General features: G+C 44.7%; 1 protein-coding gene across 1 annotated transcript in view; it reads left to right on the top strand.

The window, feature by feature from the left end:
• The first annotated feature begins 470 nt into the window (after positions 1 to 470).
• Positions 471 to 18,234, top strand: part of Phb1 (prohibitin 1) — a 51,494-nt gene continuing 33,730 nt past the window's right edge. Inside the window, exons 1-2 of the mRNA XM_084600526.1 lie at positions 471 to 615; positions 14,724 to 14,824. Of these exons, the coding sequence (XP_084456652.1) occupies positions 14,734 to 14,824 (91 nt within the window). The 5' untranslated portion in view covers positions 471 to 615; positions 14,724 to 14,733. The remainder of the gene's footprint in view (positions 616 to 14,723; positions 14,825 to 18,234) is intronic.

Raw genomic sequence — 18,234 nt, 5'->3', positions numbered from 1 at the left:
ATTATTAAGAAAATGTTAACTTATTTTAAGCCACAATTTTAAGTTATAAATTAGTATTATAAATGTTTCACTTGCTGTTGCGCACATTTTTTTCTTTTGCTTAGTTTATGATGACGTAGGGTGACGTATTTTGTGCGTGGCAGAGCTCCTTGCTGTGCGTCCTTAAATGCGCTGTTCAGGGCGCACTGGACATATAGCATATAAACTTTGCATATAAGATGGAAGGGCACTTACCGTTTGTATTTTAGCGAGCTCGTGAAGGCGATAGTCAAGCGAGATGCGCATCGTTGTTGTACACATGTACACCGGCGCCATTTGCACAAGCGCGTCCTTCGTTGTCATGACAACAAAGACTACGTTGTAACGTTTTTTTCCTAAGGATTATTTGCTTTTGCTTAGAAAGTTTACGCGTAGAAGTAATTTGCAATAGTCGTAACATTTTTTTTATAAACCCAACAACGCACCGGATGTGACGGCACCGAGAGCGCAGCCAATCGCGTGTCGTCCTGCTGCGTCTACAAGCGAACGGAATAGCGCCAATAGCGCGCTCGGGATCTGCACAATTATCCGATTATCCCTCCTCGGCCAGCAGAGCGAAGCCTAAGTGGCAGCGTGGTGAGTGCTACTGGCTGCTTAGATGTAGCGTGTTGTTATAGTTAGCTGCATTTTTGTAATATGCTGGCATTTAGCTCATTAAGATTTTGCACGCTGCTGCATCTGTGGTCATTGCCTTGTCACGATTTTCACGTTCCCATGCGCAAGCTTCTGCGTGATGAAGCAGCGGTCGCAGAGGACGCGACATTCCCACGTGCATTTCACACATTGTATGCTTTCTTCCCCTCTTTCTGCGACGTCCGCGGCCATGTGCTGCACTAGTAATTTTGGTAATTACCTTGGGTTAGCTACGTGCCGGTCGGCTACTGGTCTTGATGCTCGGCAGCGGTGTAGGTTTCGCCAGAGGTGCAAGTGCTGCTCCAAACTGGTTTCCCCTACTGCTTCGAAACGTAATATTGCTCTCAAACTGCTCCAACCTGCATGTGATTGATGGCAGGGCACTAGAGGCATATAGGTATAACGCATTTTTTGCACTGGGCTTAATACACACAGGTGCTATGGAAGCGTAATAACTATTTGTTCACAAGTAAATTTAATATGCTCCAAAAGTGTTTGGAGAAAATTAAATACGTAAAATGCAGTGTGCATGTGACGTAGCCTAGCCGGTGGAGAGAAAAGCAAATAGCGCGGACATATCTGACTGAAAAACTTGTGCTGTAGGTACAAGCAATATGAGGGTTCCAGTCCTTAGAAACCGTCTCAAGGGCGTTGGAAAGCCATACAGGAGGCTCAGCACCGCGCAAGCAAAAACATGAGAAGGTAGGAGGCAGTCAAGTAAAGAAGGAAACTGGGGACGTCCCAAAGCGACTCGGGCTATGAGAGACGCCGTAGTGGAGGACTCGGGGTTCTAACATGCACGGCACCTTCTTTTCTCCTCCATCGAAATGGCCTTTGGGAACTATAGTCGAGCGCTGTAACCACTGCGTCACGCCGGCGGGGTTGAAGGAAAAGGCTACGTTTCAGTGTTATCTATCCTGTCTGAAAAAATTTATCCACACAGACGTATAATCAAAGAATGCACAATGTAGAGAGTGGAAACGTCGTGGTCGTTGTGAACGTTGGCGCTGCTTGGGTGCATTGAAATTGTAGACTACATTATAATCTGTCAAGTCAAAGCAGACAAAAGCTTTAGGTCATACTTGGTGTTCGCTTGTGATGAGCAAGTGTTCTATTTGCTGCTAGTCTGGTCCCAATTGTTGCTTAGGTCAGCCTACATTATTTCAAACATCTTTGCATCTTTGCATGTTTCGCCTGTTTGTGTTGTTTTGTCAGAGGTGCGTGTGTAGTCTGAAAAGCGTTGAACAGTGAGTAAAAAGGAAATAAGTAGGGGTGTGCGAATAGTACTTTTTCCAAACCGAATCGAATACGAATAGTGCACTCTTGCTATCGAATCGAATACGAATAATGTAGCTAAAAAGCGAATCGAATACAAATCGAATAGTGAAAGCAGCGAATCGAATACGAATCAAATAGTGAAAGCAGCAAATCGAATACGAATCGAATACTCTGCAAGTTATGTTCATGTCATTTGTACGTTGATTACAAAACATTAAAAAGTGTCTGAAATTCAATTTTATTCAAAATGCTGTTTGATATATAGTTCACAACAATGTACAGCTGCGTCAACCTTGACTACAGGCGAGATAAAGTCTAAATATTTAAAAGCAAAAAGATTGCACACAGCCATAAGCAAAAGAAAATAGCACTCAGTAAAGTCAAGTGGAGTTGGCAGGAGTTAATAAAATTACTAGATGCAACTTGGCTAGAAATATAGCCTGGCACTACTAGAATGTACAACTAGAAATTGAGTACTGTCAACATTGCATCAGTCAAACAACATCACATCAACTAAGACAAGACATTCTCAGACAAGTCATCAAAAATTTTAAAAATGCTTGACTAGATTAAGGCTCTAACACTGCGGGGAAATCACACAGAAAATGCAGATGCATGTCTACATTAATCTGCAGTTTTTATTTGAGCCTTTAATGACTAGGACTGAAACTTGTTGCAACAGTTATGAGAAACGACCATTCACAAAGATAAAATTTGATATCCCAAAAGGTGGAACATTAGAAGTAGTGCAGATGCAGTGAAACAAAGCGCATTTAACAAAGATTTAAATGAGTATATGGAACACTGGGCATGTTGCAATGGCAGCACTATACGTAAAAAAAGTGTTTAAACTATGGGAACAAAATAAAGGCAGTCTTGTGCATCATAATGTAACTAGGGATATTCACCAACAAATGGTTCTGGACTGTAAAATTGCACAGCAGGTTTGTTGGGAAATGTTATGTGATGAAAGTGAATGAAAGTTTCAGGGAATAAACATGTAGCATTACTTCTCGGCAGATTAGAGACGTGTGAACTATGACACGACTACGAGAAGTTGCCTCCGCGATTCGTGATATGTCCAATCTTTAAGAATGTTTCCATGCGAATGGACCGTGTCGCGGCCACGCTGAAGCATGTAGGCTCCCTAAAACGGTGATCTCTGCTTCTCGCGTAGGTTTATTGCGGCAGCAAGCTGTGCTTGCTCGGAGCTGACGCTGCCTTCGCGAGAATGATCGGAGGTGACTGAGACGTTAATTCGTGCCAGTTATTCGAAAAGTATTCGAAAATTATTCGAACAGTTTCGAATAATTTTCATTTTCCACTATTTGATTCGTTTAACGAATCGAATATTATGATATTCGATTCGATATTCGAAAATTTCGAATATTCGCACACCCCTAGAAATAAGTTGGGGACTTTGGATGTCACGAATAAAAAGCTGCAATTATGAGCAGCGTTGACCCTAGATGCGCTCTCCAAAACAACTAGTATGCTTCAAAGCTGGTCTAAATTGCCAGCTTCCACCTCTGTTCCATTTACGCTCCACCATTCCTGACTTTGACGGAGTAAAAAATTCTGATTATTGACTGCTTTTTCTTGTGGGCCAGCTGTGTACCTCTTAGTTTATTGTCGACATGGCATTATATGCTTGAGGCTTGTCATAGCGGCATGGAACTATAATTATGCGAGTATCCTGTGGTGTGAGCATAATGAAGTACGATAAAAACGCTGATGAAAATTCGTAATACATATGGTTTTCGGATAAAACTCGATTTCGCTTGATTTTTGCATCCCAAACATGTTTTGGAAAAAATATGCCTGTAGAACTACTCTAAATTGGAAACTGTACTGGATACATTCAGAAGCGGATGCCGGGTCAGTCATTTGATGACTACCAACCGGCCTCTCTCAATTTCCTTGACCATTTTGCAAAGAGTTTAACAAGTACTTACTGGAAACAAGCCCAACTAATTGGCACGACGCAACTTGTGCTCCTGCAGGCTAGCTGATGTGCATTGACATAGTTCTACCTAGCTAATGGTAGCTGTTATGTTGAGAGAACATTGTCGGCTGTTCGTCGAATGTTTAGGGGAATCCCCTAAGGTGGAATAGATCTGTTATAGGACAGTAATTTCTCGTTGACATCCAGCCAAGTGCAGCCATGCGGCTATTTCTCAGTGAAGTTAAAGGGGTCATGACACCAATTTTGGTACATAAACTGCTTATTGCATCGTATTCCTGATGTGCCAACCAAATAAACCTCTAAGTTTCAGCTGCAGATATTTTTAAGACTAGTATTTTTTGGTTTCTTCATGAACAGCTTGCCGATCTGGCAACCGGCGCAGCCGGTGATGACATAGGCCAACGCCGTATTGTCTGCTGCATGTTCCGAGTACGAGCACCATCAACCGTGATCATGCCACTTACCGAGGTTACCGCAAACTGAGCTTTTCGTTGATCTCTGTTAGCGCTTTTAACTTAGGGAATAGCGGCATCTGTAGGCGGGATTCAGGTGCACGTCGACGTCCGAATACGAAAGGCGCACGAGTTGCCCTGCTCGAACAGAAAAGCAGCACTTAAAATGCGTAATGTATATAATGCCGCCCGATAATGCTTTTGTACAATCTCCAGGTACTGCCCGACAACGCAGCAGACTAGTGTAAGGGCACGGCGCACTACATCCAGGCATCCAATACTCTTATAGCAGCATGCTGCTTGTTGCCGGGCCCAAGTCTGGCGCTAGCCGCATCATGAAAGTGGACGATAAGCTCATGAGGCTTACAGCAACGGCTCCACCCGCAAACGCGAAGGGCGACGGTGCTCTGGCTGTCTGCTTCTTCCTGATCGTTGCTAGGACTAAATTACTTGGCACTGCTGCCACAGTGGACGGCACTTTGTAATAGATCAGCGAGGCGTTTTAGTAAATGGGCCACTCGATCATGAAACTTGTTTTTACTTTCAACCCCACTGTTTCGTAGTAAAGGAAATTGTTATTTTCGCCGCCTCCTTAGCAGCGGAGCTGAGGTGGGACCCGATGGCCCAACTTTGACCTCTGTCGCCGTCCGGCCAAACACCCCGCGTTCCTTTCCGGTGGGGAATTCTTGTCTCGATGGTTGAAAGCGGCAGCTCTCGCGCCAGTCTCGTTGTCGCCATCCTTAACAGCTCCTCCGCGGCCGGGGAAAATCTCGATCGGCTAGTGGTTGCAATCACTTGCCGAAGACAGATGGGCTTGTGTTCGCTCTGGTGGCTTGTCTTGAAGGAGATCGTCTCCTCAGGCAACAACACCCAAAGCCAACCAACACCAACAAAGGAAAGAATAGGTTAAACTTTCCACACAGCACAGAACTGCCACGCGCGCAAGCGCTCTGAATCCACTTAAGATGCACCAGGCTTTTAAATCCAACAAATGATATTCCTGCATCCTGATCCCCTCAATTTTGCCCGAATTTCGAGTCAGAGCAAGCTCCCATGTCTAGTATGAGGCAACCAAAGGCAAGTTTGACAGGCTGTATACGAAAAGGTGGGTGGGTGTTCTACAGAGCTAGAAAATCAAAACTAAAATTTTCATCACCACTCCCATCTCCTTATAATGAGAATAATTGAAACAGCCTTCCATTTTTTTTTTCTTGTCTGAACGATCAGCCTGACTTTGGAGCGCTCACCGAAGCCGCAAAAAAAAATACTCAAAATTGAGATGACCCGAAAAACGGCAGTCCATGATCGGCAAGCTAGCTCCTGAAGCATTGCCACAAAAGCTAAGAAAATCAATTAGGTAGTTACCAGCGGTCTGTGCTCTTCAGTGTAGCGATTGCCAAAATAATACGCAACTAAAACTGGGCTACTCTGTGCCTCAACTGAGTTTAAATTAAGTCTCTTCCATTTCAGTTCGAGTCCTTGTCGCACACTTCTGTGTATCACGAAACGTGGTAGCTTTACCGTAACTGACACCCAGCATTCGCAGCTGAAAGGTACAGCTGCCTTCTTGACCTCCTGCTGCAAAACTGAAATGTCCGAAAAATTTTCAAGAACTAGCGCAAAACGTTAGCATTATGTTCTATGTACCCGCCAGTGAAAAAAAAAGAACAGCTACTTAGAAACGCTACGCGGGAGTGATAGACCTGCCCCGTCGAAAGGATCACTTTCAGGCGTGCCCTGCGGGGTTGCAGCCTGACTCTTTGTACCTCTGTCGAGGCATGACGAAAAGCGTCGCGACAAGTCTCTGCTTGACCACCGTCTCCCTGCGCACTCGCGGCGTCATTCATACTTTTATCCTGTGCATGAAGTCGAAAAGCAGGGCCGAACAGTGAAGCGCAAGCCAGACGAGTCTTTTGCCTCCCTCGCCGCGCCGTACCTTTGCTAGAGCTCTTCCCCGACTTAGGCATTTGTTCTTTCCCTCTTGAATTTCGTGCCCGTCTCCGCTCAGTCGCGGGCCGTCTATTCGCTCTAGATACCTCGGGCTGCTTTACCTGCTATCCCATGGCCTTTGTTTCTGGACGGCAGCTTTTTATTCCTTCCGGGGCCTGCTGCATTTTCAGGGACTTCGTATTCTGTGTTGTTTGTAAAAGCGCTTTTCCTTTCCTGTTTCCATGGCTAGCGCTAGCGCTAGCACTGAGACCTCGCACAGAAGTCACCTGATCACGAACCGCTTTCGCGCGTTTCCGAGGCGCCCCGCGGGAAAGGTTTTTTTCTGAGAGTCCGGCATTCCTGTTACTACGGCTACCTACAGTCGTTAGAGAGAGCAAATTTGGAGCCTGACACTTATTCTGCTTCAATCTCGCACTGGATCTAGCTCTTCCACGCCTAGAGTGGTTCTTGCGCTTTTCGCCAACAAAATCGGCTTCCTGCAGATTTTGACCCACACGGCGTAAACACTCTTTCTCCTGTACCGAAATGGCATCTATGTTCTCGCAGCGCAGCGTCATCACTCTTGAATCGACTGGCTGTACTTCGTACACTGACGATTCTACTTGCACATTTCGCTGGTCCGTGTACTCCGCTATTCCTACCTGGCAGTCGTCCACACTGAGCTCTGGCCTGTGTAACTCATCTACTAATGACCTCTCGCTCTCTGCATCAGTGCGGCCCAATATAGGCGCACTCTCGCTGCCCAATTCCTCGACTGTCTCACTCTGGCGAGGAGTCAGGTCTGCCAACTCTGTGCTCTTAGACAGCAATTGCCCCTCACTTTTTCTCGGATTAGCGTCTGAACTATCCGCACGCGTCGCACGATCAGAATTTATTCTCTCTTGTTTCTGATACGCAGTGCGGAGGCTTTCTTGGGGTTTCGAAATAACCTCTCCCTTCTCTTCATCAGTGTTCACTACAACTGCTTACCCGAGATAAGGGTCTTTATTCTCTTCCACTTCCGGCAGACTCTTTGCTCTTTCTTCTCGCGGCTGTGTGCCTTCCTCGTGTACACTGCTTTCCCGGTTCACGAACAACGCTCTCACTGGCCTCGCAGCTAAGGGCATACTCTAGAGCCTCTACCCAACAACGGATCCCTACGTCAAGCTCGCTTTCCTGAGGGTTGCTTTGGGCCGTTTGCACATATTCCTGGCTACCTTTTAGCTCGCCTGGTTCCCCTGTGTCAGAAATCATATGCTGGCCCTGCTCCACACTGCCCTGTATACCCCTTCCAAGAGCAACATCAACTTCAGGTTCGAGACCTGTACCTTTGGGCACCTCTCTTTCTTTTCTTTGAACGCGCCGTTTAGATGCTCGCAAAAAATTCTTTCTCACGTCGCGCTTATCCAACTCCGTCTCACATGCCGCTTTCATTCGGACAGGAGTCACACTTTTCCATTTTACAGCTTTCTCTTCGCTGGACACTTGAATGGGGTCCCCTATCCTGTCAACGCGCCTATGCGGCTGAATCACGGTCTCTCTCACCTCAACGGCCTCTCTCTTAGGAGTTTTCGTTTTTCTTTTCCATCGGTTCCAATTAGACGCTTTTTTCTTGTTTGCAGCTTCGAAATTTGGCAACTCTGCAACATTCGGAAGCTGAGCGGGCTTTCTTGGGACATAGGCTACATCGCGTTTCACTCTCCCGTCGAACCTACCAGTGACGTAATCCGTCTTAGCTCTGAAACGTCGACATAAAGCTGCTCTCGCTCGTTCATAGTCGTCAAAGTCCTCATCTGATAAACACAGCACGACATAAGCCGCCTCTTGCGGCAGTACAGACACCAGCATGTGACCAAATATCCTTGTCCAATTTTGAACTTTCACAGGTGCTTTTGAAGTGATGTAGAAATTTATGCTTTCACCTATTTTGAACACTCACAGCTGACACTGCGTCGTATCCCACTTTCCGTCGCGAAAGCTCTGGTCAAGTTTTACCAGTGTGCGCTTGTGCGCAGTTTGTTGCGACTTTTCAGAGAGTCTACAGTGCAGTTCTTGAGCATGTTTTTGATGATCTACTTTCTCGCACCTTCCTTCATTTGAAGTTACAGCTTTGCCATTTTGGACTGCCCTTCGCTTCGTCCTCAGCTCTGAGCTCAAGTATCTCCAGTTCTGCGTCTAGCCTTTCTATTTCTTTCTGCTGCTTCGCCATTTCTGCTTCCCATTCTTGTTGTTTTTTTGCTGCTAGCCTGCATTCTTCCTCTTCCTCACAATCAACTTTGAGGAGTTCCATGTAAAGCTTAATAACTCTTCGTCGCCAAATTCTAAGAGAGCTTTACAAATATCAGGTTTCTCCATCTGATCCTCAACGTCTGCACCCATCTCCTCTCACATCGCTGGCAGATCTGCCTCCGGCCAACTCATAAAATCCATGGTTGCTGCTCTGAGTTGCTGCTCTGACACACTGTTGTCGTGAGGTTGTCACTTGCGTTTCACCTAACAACTTCCCTTGATTCCCAGCAGTTCAAATTAAATAACCCAAAATCCGAAACCTGGCCAATCTCAAGCAAAGTCCAAGCACTCACCCGCAGAAGCAGTACCAGGTCGCATGGTCGATCCAACCGCTGCCATCCAGTTGTTAGAGGTGGGACCCGGGTGTCGTTGGACGGATCGTCGGCCGCATTGACGCCCGCTCCACCTCAGGCAGAAGTGCCGCTGAGCGAAGGAGTTGGGAGTAGAAGGACGAAAACTTGGTTTATTTACATTGTTAACAGTAGGAAAGAACTCCGGAGAAGAACTGATGATGCCCGCACACACACGTAGTTTTAAAGGGTCCGTGTTCCCCAGGTTCCCTAGGTGAAGGGTGGGCTCGTCGTCGAGGGAGTGTCCTTATAGCTTTAATGTCACACACATTAGCGCACTTTCACTCTTGCAGACCCGCTCCCTCGAAAGTTTGAACTTGAAGGTGAGGGGGAGACCGTTGTGGCGGTGTAGAGAGCAGCACACGAGGAGCTCGCTGACTGCCGGTGTCTCACAGTCTGGCACACATCTGCGTCGATCGGAGTCTGTCTACGTCCCATTGTCGGGGGCACTCCTGCGTCGAACCATGTCGAACGCGCCACTGCGTGCCGTTGGAAAGACGAATTGGAGAAGCGTAGTGTAGATGGCAAGCGAGGAGCTCGGCGACTATTGGCACCTTTTGGTCTGGGCTACCCCGTCAACGTCGAAAAGGCCGCCGCGCGCTGTCGGCCAGATGAAGGGGATGACCGCGTTGCCGCCTTGAGGGTACTGAGCCATGCGGGAGACGCTGGGACCCACTTGAACCTTTTTGTTTCCCGATGGCCCGACTTGGTCTGCTGTCGCTGTCCGGCCGAACACCCCGCGTTCCTTTCCGGTGGGAAATTCTTGTCTCGATGGTTGAAAGCGGCAGCTCTCGCGCTCGTCTCGTTGTCGCCATCCTTAACAATGGTCAGCACTGCACTGGCTATGAGCTAGAACTCCCGCCGTATGGGGCGGCATTTCACAAGAAGCATTCATTTTTTAAATTCCTTTTTCGAGGGCCTATTATTATTATTACAAGAAAAACAATTTTGGCACACTTTTCTGACGCTGGCGCAAGGGATCCGCCGGAAGGCATGTGCGCGGTGGTGGATGCCTGGGCAAGAACTAGATTGCATTTCACTACAGTCTGTGTTCAGGTTATTGGGAGTCATGCTGGTTAGCGCGAACACAGTATCGGCAGCTTATTAGTGCCGGCACTGAGGCGGCCGATGTCGCTGTGTGATGTCACGAAGCATTTCAACATGGCGATTGCTGTCGGTGGCGGTGTCAACTTCAGCCACTTATTTCGAAATAAGGAATGCGCCTAGGGAACTAATAACAAGGTCCAGTATTATCTGCCAGACTACAAAACTATTATATTGGATGACCGTGGCATGACCCTTTTAAAGAAATATTCGTCCTGGTCCTTGGTAGCTGTATGGTTGGACTTGGGTGGATGTCAGTGAGTAATTACTCCCTTTTTATTGTCCTCTCAGCTGAGATACCTCTACTTAATAAGAGCTGTGCAAGTGCAACTTCAAATTTTAATGACAGAAAAAGGGTAGATACAGGCGTGCTTATATATCTGCTGGTACCAGGAAGAAAACTGCATGTCAGTGCGTGAACCAATAGCAAAACACCAGGAGGAAATGAAGGCGTATCAACAACGTGACAAAAGTATGGAAAATAACATGAAAAATGTGCAAGCAACATGAGCAAAGGTATGGAAAACAACATGAAAGAAAGGGTAGGACAGGTGAGAATGAATTAAAAACCGTGTAAGGTGTGGCAAAGAGCATGAATACATACAAAAATTAAGAGCAGTGAAGGGATAGCCAAGCAACGTAATAGCCACGTAAAAATTATAAAAGCGTTCTGAAGCAAAAAGCACTGACATCGATAAGAGGCTAGATGTAACCACCTAAAAAGGACATTCAGACAGGTGAATAGAAGGAGTGCTAATGCAATTCTTTTCTTTGGCCTCTATTATCTCCGTCTTATCCCGAGGTTTGGCCAGAAACCTAGTTTGATGAAACAAGGGAAGGAAGTGTTTGCAATGGCTACAATGCAGTTACTTCCAGTATTGTTCTTGAGTGTCACGTTGTGCTTGCAAGCGCACTTATTGAGACACTTCCCCGTTTACCCTACATGCACGTCAAGGATATCTCAACATCCCTTGTGTGTACACTGTTAGGTGCTTGATGTTGCATTGTTTTCCAGTCGCCATTTGACATATTTTGGCCAGCTTGCAGGGCGCTGAAAAGACCACATGCAGCCCGTGTATTGAAGGCACAGTTTTCAAATTGTGTGAGATACCATGGAATCACCTGAAAAGGTTTCTTTGTTGCGCTTTCTATGATCCGATTTCGGAGTTCTTTGCAGAAGGCATTCAGAAATGCTCAAATGAGCCAGATAGCCCGAAGACAAAAGCCTTATCTGGCACATGGCAGAAAGCTGTGACTTGCCAACTGTGTCAAGAGAAGTGGTGCAAGAAGGCAAGTTCTACTGGATTCTCTGTAGAGGACAGTTATTACTCAGTTCCCCACGATTTGTTTGATGCTGTTTGTGAGAAAAATATGGTCAAGCTAGATTTCAGAATGTCGCTGGTTTTATGATCGGAAAATTTTTGGACTTGATAAGATTTTATTTGGATTCTACTGTTGTTTGCTTCCAGGAAGAATTTTACTTAGAAAGCGGGAGTTTGCATAGACTCATTTGTTGCACCGCTTCTTTATAAAATCTTTCTTTCATGCTCTCTGATCGCCGGCTTGAGAAACATTGGAATCATTTTCACATACGTTGATGACTATCATATTCTCGTCTATGTATTCATGCACTGCAAAACAGATATCTTTTCACCGAAACTACTTTTGATTCCATGCCCATGAGTGAGCAGATCATGATAGACTCCAGTTTCTTGATGTGCAGCTGATTTTTTTAAGAACAAGTGTGTGTTGGGTCCATCAGCAGCGCTCAAAGAAGGCCCTCTTGTCCTATGATAGTGCCCATTCCAAGCTGGTTAAGCATCTGCACTAGAAAAATCATGCATCCACAAGGTAAAAGAAAGGTTGATAGAATTTTGTCTTCAAGTTATCTGGCTCATTTGAGCATTTCTGAATGCTTTCTGCAAAAAACTCCGAAATCGGATCATAGTAAGCGCAACAAAGAAACCTTTTCAGGTGATTCCATGGTATCTCACACAATTTGAAAACGGTGCCTTCAGTACACTGGCTGCATGTGGTCTTTTCAGCGCCCTGCAAGCTGGCCAAAATATGTCAAATGGCGACTTGAAAACAATGCAACATCAAGCACCTAATGGTGTACACACAATGGATGTTGAGATATCCTTGACGTGCATGTAGGGCAAACGGGGAAGTGTCTCAATAAGTGTGCTCGCAAGCACGTGGCACTTTCTTCCCGTGTTTCATCAAACTAGGTTTCTGGCCAAAGCTCGGGATAAGACGGAAATAATAGAGGCCAAAGAAACGACAACTGCGCTGGCATCCCTTATATTCACCTGTCTGAATGTCCTTTTTAGATAGTTACATCTAGCCTTTTAAGAGATTGGAAGCATGCAGAGTGGGTCAGAGAAATAACTCAAGTTACTGACATTCTAGTGGAAATTAAGATGAAGAAATGGGCGTGGGCAGGACATGTAGTGCGAAGAGACGATAACCGATGGTCGCTTAGGGTAACAAACTGGATTCCAAGAGAAGGAAAGCATAGCAGGGGGCGGCAGAAAGTTAGGTGGGCTGATGAGGTTGAGAAGTTTGCATGGGTCAAGTGGATGCAGCTAGCACAGAACCGGGTTAATTGGAGAAATATGGGAGAGGCATTTGCCCTGCAGTGGGTCTAGTCAGGCCGATGATGATGATCTAGCCTCTTATCGGTGTCAGTGTTTTTTGCTTCAGAACGCTTTTATAATTTTTACGTGGCTATTACGTTGCTTTGCCATCCTTTCACTGCTTTTAGTTTTGGTATGTATTCATGCTCTTTGCTGCACCTTGCATGGTTTTTAATTCATTCGCACCTGTGCTACACTTTCTTTCGGGTTGTTTTCCATACCTTTGCTCATGTTGCTTGCATATTTTTCATGTTATTTTCCATACTTTTGTCACGTGCTGATACGCCTTCATTTCCTCCTGGTGTTTTGCTATTGGGTCACGCACTGACATGCAGTTTTCTTCCTGATACCAGCAATATATAAGCACCCCTGTATTCGTCCTTTTTCTGTCAATAAAGTTTGAAGTTGCGCTTCTGTCGTATACCCTGTACGTCTCTGTGTTCATCCTTTAAGCACACAGCTTCAGATGCCTCTAAAGCCCTGTTCACACTGCGGAAACCCAACAGCGGCATGAACAAAGCACATTTGCTAGCAAGCCGTAAACTTGTTTCCAAAGAGCTTGTCACATGGCACAAACAGCTGAGAAACAAGGCAGGTTGCTCTGATGTTGCATCAGTGTGACGGACTTGGGCAACAAAAACTAAATGCAAGCAGCGTCTGTCAGCAGTGTTTGGCTTGTTTGCCGGCTGAGTGAGAATCCTGGCGACAACACACCATCACAGCATGCACTGATTAATAATTTTTTAATGATTTCCGTGCTTGCAAGCAGCGAAAAAAAGCTCCCATTCATCGCTTTGTTTTATGCTGCATTGTGACTTCTGGCAAGCAGGGTGCTGTATTGAAACCGTAGTTTCTATCCTCTTCCATGCGCAGGAAGAGAGCATGCGAGCGCACAATGTTTTCCTTTCGTAGCCAGGACATAATTCCAGACAGTTCATGCTGAAATGCGAACATGATGCTTACAGACTGTCTTGTATGCTGCGCATGCAACTGATTAACTGGTCCAGGCCAGCATTTATTAATCATCCAAGAAATGCACAATTCTGGAATGTTTTCTTGAGAACTGGGTTTTCACCTACCAGCCTGATACATAGCCCTAATTGTTACCCTCGGCTCAAAAAAAAAATATTACAGCTTGTAAAATGTAACGCAAGAAATATGAAATTCAGAATGTTTGCTTGAAAAACACTTTCTTTCTTATTATTAAGTAAAAAAATGGTGCCCGTTTTTTGTCTCCCCTCCAATTTGAAAAAAAAAAAATTATATATATAAAATGTACTGTGATAGTCAGCACTTCAGCCATCGACATGCACCAGTGCGTTGTGCGACGAAGACAAAGAAGAAGTACGCTGGGATATATATAAAGGACAAAAGCAAACAACCTAGTAATTTCTACGGGATACAGCTCATGGCCAAGATGGTAGGTGCTGAGAAGGGCATTCTTATGATGAACAAAAAAGGACCTTGTGAGTTCCAGATTGTGCGTTCATGCATGCAAACACAAAAAAGGGGACACTCTTTGTTGCATGAATAACTAGTAGGTTGATAATGACGTCTCAAATTTTTCTTTTTTATTCGAAGTTGATTGTAAAGTTCAGGTATTTTCTCAGCGTTATCTTGCCAGCAGGTTCTACATTTTACGATTGTACAACATAAATAGCACATACCAAGTGTCGGGAAGTTGCGTTGTTGGGCATTTGCGTTAGTTTTCCCTAGAAGCATTTGATGGCCTCTGGGGTCTCATATTCTAGCTTTTCCAGTGTTGTTTGGCAGTCCAAGAGATTCGGAAGCCTCATCTTCCAGAGTGACTGGTTTTAACATGATGCGCAGCAACACCTTTGGCGAAAAGAGCGCTTGAATCACACTCCTGTGAGTTCTTTAAAATGCATTAAACTCCTGACTAGACGTCCCCTACTCAAGTAATGAATGCAGTGTTGATAGTTTTTTCAGCACTGTTATTATAATCTTAACCAGAAGTGGGGATGGAAAGCACCAAACACAGTGCATTACTTAGACTGAGCGTCGACATTTGCCCTTCCTGCAGTTGTTCAACCATGGCTGCTGCACAGATATTCAATGCACTTGGCAAGCTTGGAATCGGTCTAGCAGTTGTGGGTGGCGTGGCCAACAGTGCTCTCTACAATGGTAAGAGGACATATAGAACGATGCTATTTATTGTGGCTGGGGAATAATGATTGTGGTTCTTTCAATATGTAACGGCTTTCACAAAATCTTGGGAGGTACCATTCTACCATTGTTCTGTCACGATGCTTTTTTTTCATCTTTAGCCTTTATATTATCAATTACCTGGACCCAACTTATTGGAATAACCCTTAATAAATAAATAATGCTTCAGTACACAGAAATATCTCTGAAAGCGTTTTACGGTAGAGAATAATGTTCCCTCCCAACTAGCGGAGTGCTTGCGGATGTTCCTGTTGTTGCAGGCAGCGGTTCTCTCTTGGTTGTTCAAGCCTATCTGACAGCATTCGCGGGCGATTGTCATTCATTAATGCTGAGAGTGTCATCACTTGCACCAATGCAACATTGCAGCAAATTCTAGCTTTCTGTGTACAGTATTCGCTGAGTTGGGCAAAAAAACAGGTAGACTCCTGGCTCTCCTCTAGTGGAAAACAACTCCCTGCGCTGCCAGCGGCAAGTAATACTGCCCAAAATACGTCACCCTGCAGATAACAGTTGTGGCCTTCAGAACAGTGATCTCTTCCGATCAGCGTGCAGCAAAAGCGAAACTTGTCGGGGGAATGGCTGCCGACGTTCCGGGTCGGTTTGATGTAGTTTTGCTGTCAGTGTCAAAGTCTAAAGAGCTGATTTCGTCTTCTGATGCATCAACTTCCGCGGAACTGCGCAGCAGGAGCGCGCGACATCGACGCAATGATGTAAACAAGGATCGCTCATAAAATAAAAGTAAAAGCAAAGACGGGTTTCTCTATTCCACACTGCATGAGGCCACTTGTCAAGGAGCGCTTTGAAAGCTAATCGTGAAACCATAGATAGCGGGCTATCGATGGGAATAGGCACGGACAGAAAAGTGTTATGGTAAGAGGCCACTTTTCGGGAGAAAATGTTATCAAAGAGGAAATTAGTGATCTATATTAAAGATTGCCTTTTTGTATTCTAATCAATGTTGAAATGCACAAAAAAATTTGTTGAAAAATGTACTAATGCATCCCACGCCAGCAATCGTAACTCATACATAAAGCCATCAGCTGTGCAATGAACTAAAATAATTATGATATCAATTCTAGTTTTTTATTTACAATATTACCAAAAACAACGGTTTTCAGCAAGGAATGTTTTTAAAACAAATGCAACAATAAAAAATCGCACAATTTTATTTTCTGTGGTTGGTTGCACAGCCTGATATACCTAAAATAAGTGTTCAAAGTTTCGTTAAAAAATCTATTCGAGGAAAAAAGTTACAAATGTTTGCGCAAGATGAAAGGGCAGAAAAGTAAGTTTAGAGGACAACAAAAAAGATTGGATATAGCTACATATGTCATAGAGCAATATCCAGGAGGTTTAAAATTCACCACATTTGTAGCTCAGGTGCTCCTTAGTTTGGTCTCTACTTCCTTTCTCTCGTGCATCTGCTGGCTTTCTTTTTCTTGTGTTTCTTGCGGCATCGGTAGACTGACTGGAGGATTTTTTGATGCACTGTTGGTCACCTCAGGCTTTCATCATCTCCTTTGATTTGTAAACTTCCTCATGTACGTAACAACGAAGTGAAAAGCACAAGAGGCACCGAGCAAGCAGTCAGCAGGTTCTTCAGTTTGCACGCTCCAGTACACAACTCACTTGCGAGCACTTTTGTTATTAAATAAGAGCAAAAAAAAAAAGACACGCGCTTAGAAAAAGTTAATATTATTGTAAACTAAAAAATTATGATGCAAAAGAAGATAAGACGGCCAAAGGAGGCAAATATTTTTCGGTATGTGGAAACCGAAACCGTGCTAGTTTCGGTTTAGCAAAATGCACAAAGGGTTACAAATTTGGCTGCATCTTTGGAACGGTTTTAGTTAGAAGCATAATTTTTTTCACAAATTATACAGAAATGAATGTGTAATTTGATAAAATAAAATTCAAACATTGATTTAAAAGAAAAAGTTCACTCTAACACGATTTAGTGATTGCATTAGGTGCTTTTTTGAGGCCTTTTTTTTTGTAAAAATTTAGCAAAACCTCGATATGTTTTCAAATTGTGGGAAAAAAAATGTATAATCCACATTACCTGAAATGTTGAATGAAGTACATTTACTTGATAAAAATGTTGATTAGAATTTCTAAGGTGGATTCTTGTTCTGTGCGTTTCCTGTATTGATCACATTTAAAGGGACAGAACACTGGCCAAAATATGCCATGAGATTATGGTGGAGATGAAAAGCTCTTGCCTCATATAGTACAGTTCGAGCACTACAATATGGAAGAAAAGAGGCTTTACAATCCTAATTTGCCATTGAAAATCTCATAAAAACAGTCGAGGCGCTATCTAGCGGAGAAACCCTAGTACTTTCAGTGTAGCCCCCAACGTTTTTAGATTAGGTCAGTTGGGAAAGAGCGCGCCCGCGCCATGTAGACGGAGCGGGCCCCTCGCGTATCCCGCACAGCGGCGGCGCTGCTGTGGCGTTAGGATTGCCCCTTCTGATGTCGTCTGCTACGTCTCCGTGTTGAACGGCGGAAGCAAGAAGCCTGCGCATCAACGTTAAGGCCTTGAAGCAGCTGGGGTCAGCTGGCTAAATGTTATTTACGCACAGAAATTAATTTCGTGATAGTACACAGGAAAAACAATGCCTAAACTAGGCAACGGCCGACTTAAACAAGCTTGAACCGACTGTTGGGTGGTGGTAGCGGCTGCACCGTGCAGACGCTTTCCACGCTCCCCTCCAGCGCGGCCCTCCTAACACAAACCTTGTTAGTGATGACTTTGCATTGTGGCATCTGGTAGGACACGTCCCTACATCAGTAGAGTATATTCCGATAAGCGGCTGTGTTTTTCAACAAAACTGGCCCACGGTTCCAACAAACTCAAATTCAGCGCATGCGTTTATTTACAAAGCCGACTACGACGTAAAAAGGTATCGTTAATCGCCTTTCACGGTTGCGGCTACCCGTTTTATGCTATATGGCGCTGTGGTCATATGAATTAGGTCAGTGAACTTGTCTCACTGCTGGGATGTTTATAACTTTACACCGTATTTACTCTACAGATGCCTCCCGTGCGCCGACCTCTTGGCTTTTTGAGTTATTCTGAGCAGCTTGGAAAAAGGCTTCTAATTGTAGAAAAGGAATGACTGGCGGTTAAGTGAAATACAAAGCACGGCTCAATACATAACAATCATAACGTATCTTTATTTACATGCATGCTTTTATGTCCCGTGGATGTATTTATTTGTCCAAAAGGACAGTCTACATCAACTTCACCTTCTTTCTCACGGAAGCAATTGTGCCACAAGCAGTCAGCTGTTTGCAAGCATCCTTTGCTGCAAAGTGCATTCGCAGGACTACATAGTATTGCAGAAGGTCTGCAGTCAGAGTGT

This window comes from Amblyomma maculatum, chromosome 1 (genome assembly GCF_055883805.1).
Source record: "Amblyomma maculatum isolate TAMU_Amacu chromosome 1, ASM5588380v1, whole genome shotgun sequence".
NCBI classification, from domain to species: Eukaryota; Metazoa; Arthropoda; class Arachnida; order Ixodida; family Ixodidae; genus Amblyomma; species Amblyomma maculatum.
The sequence above is the reverse complement of the archived record's forward strand: the minus strand, read 5'-3'. Positions and strand labels throughout refer to the sequence as shown.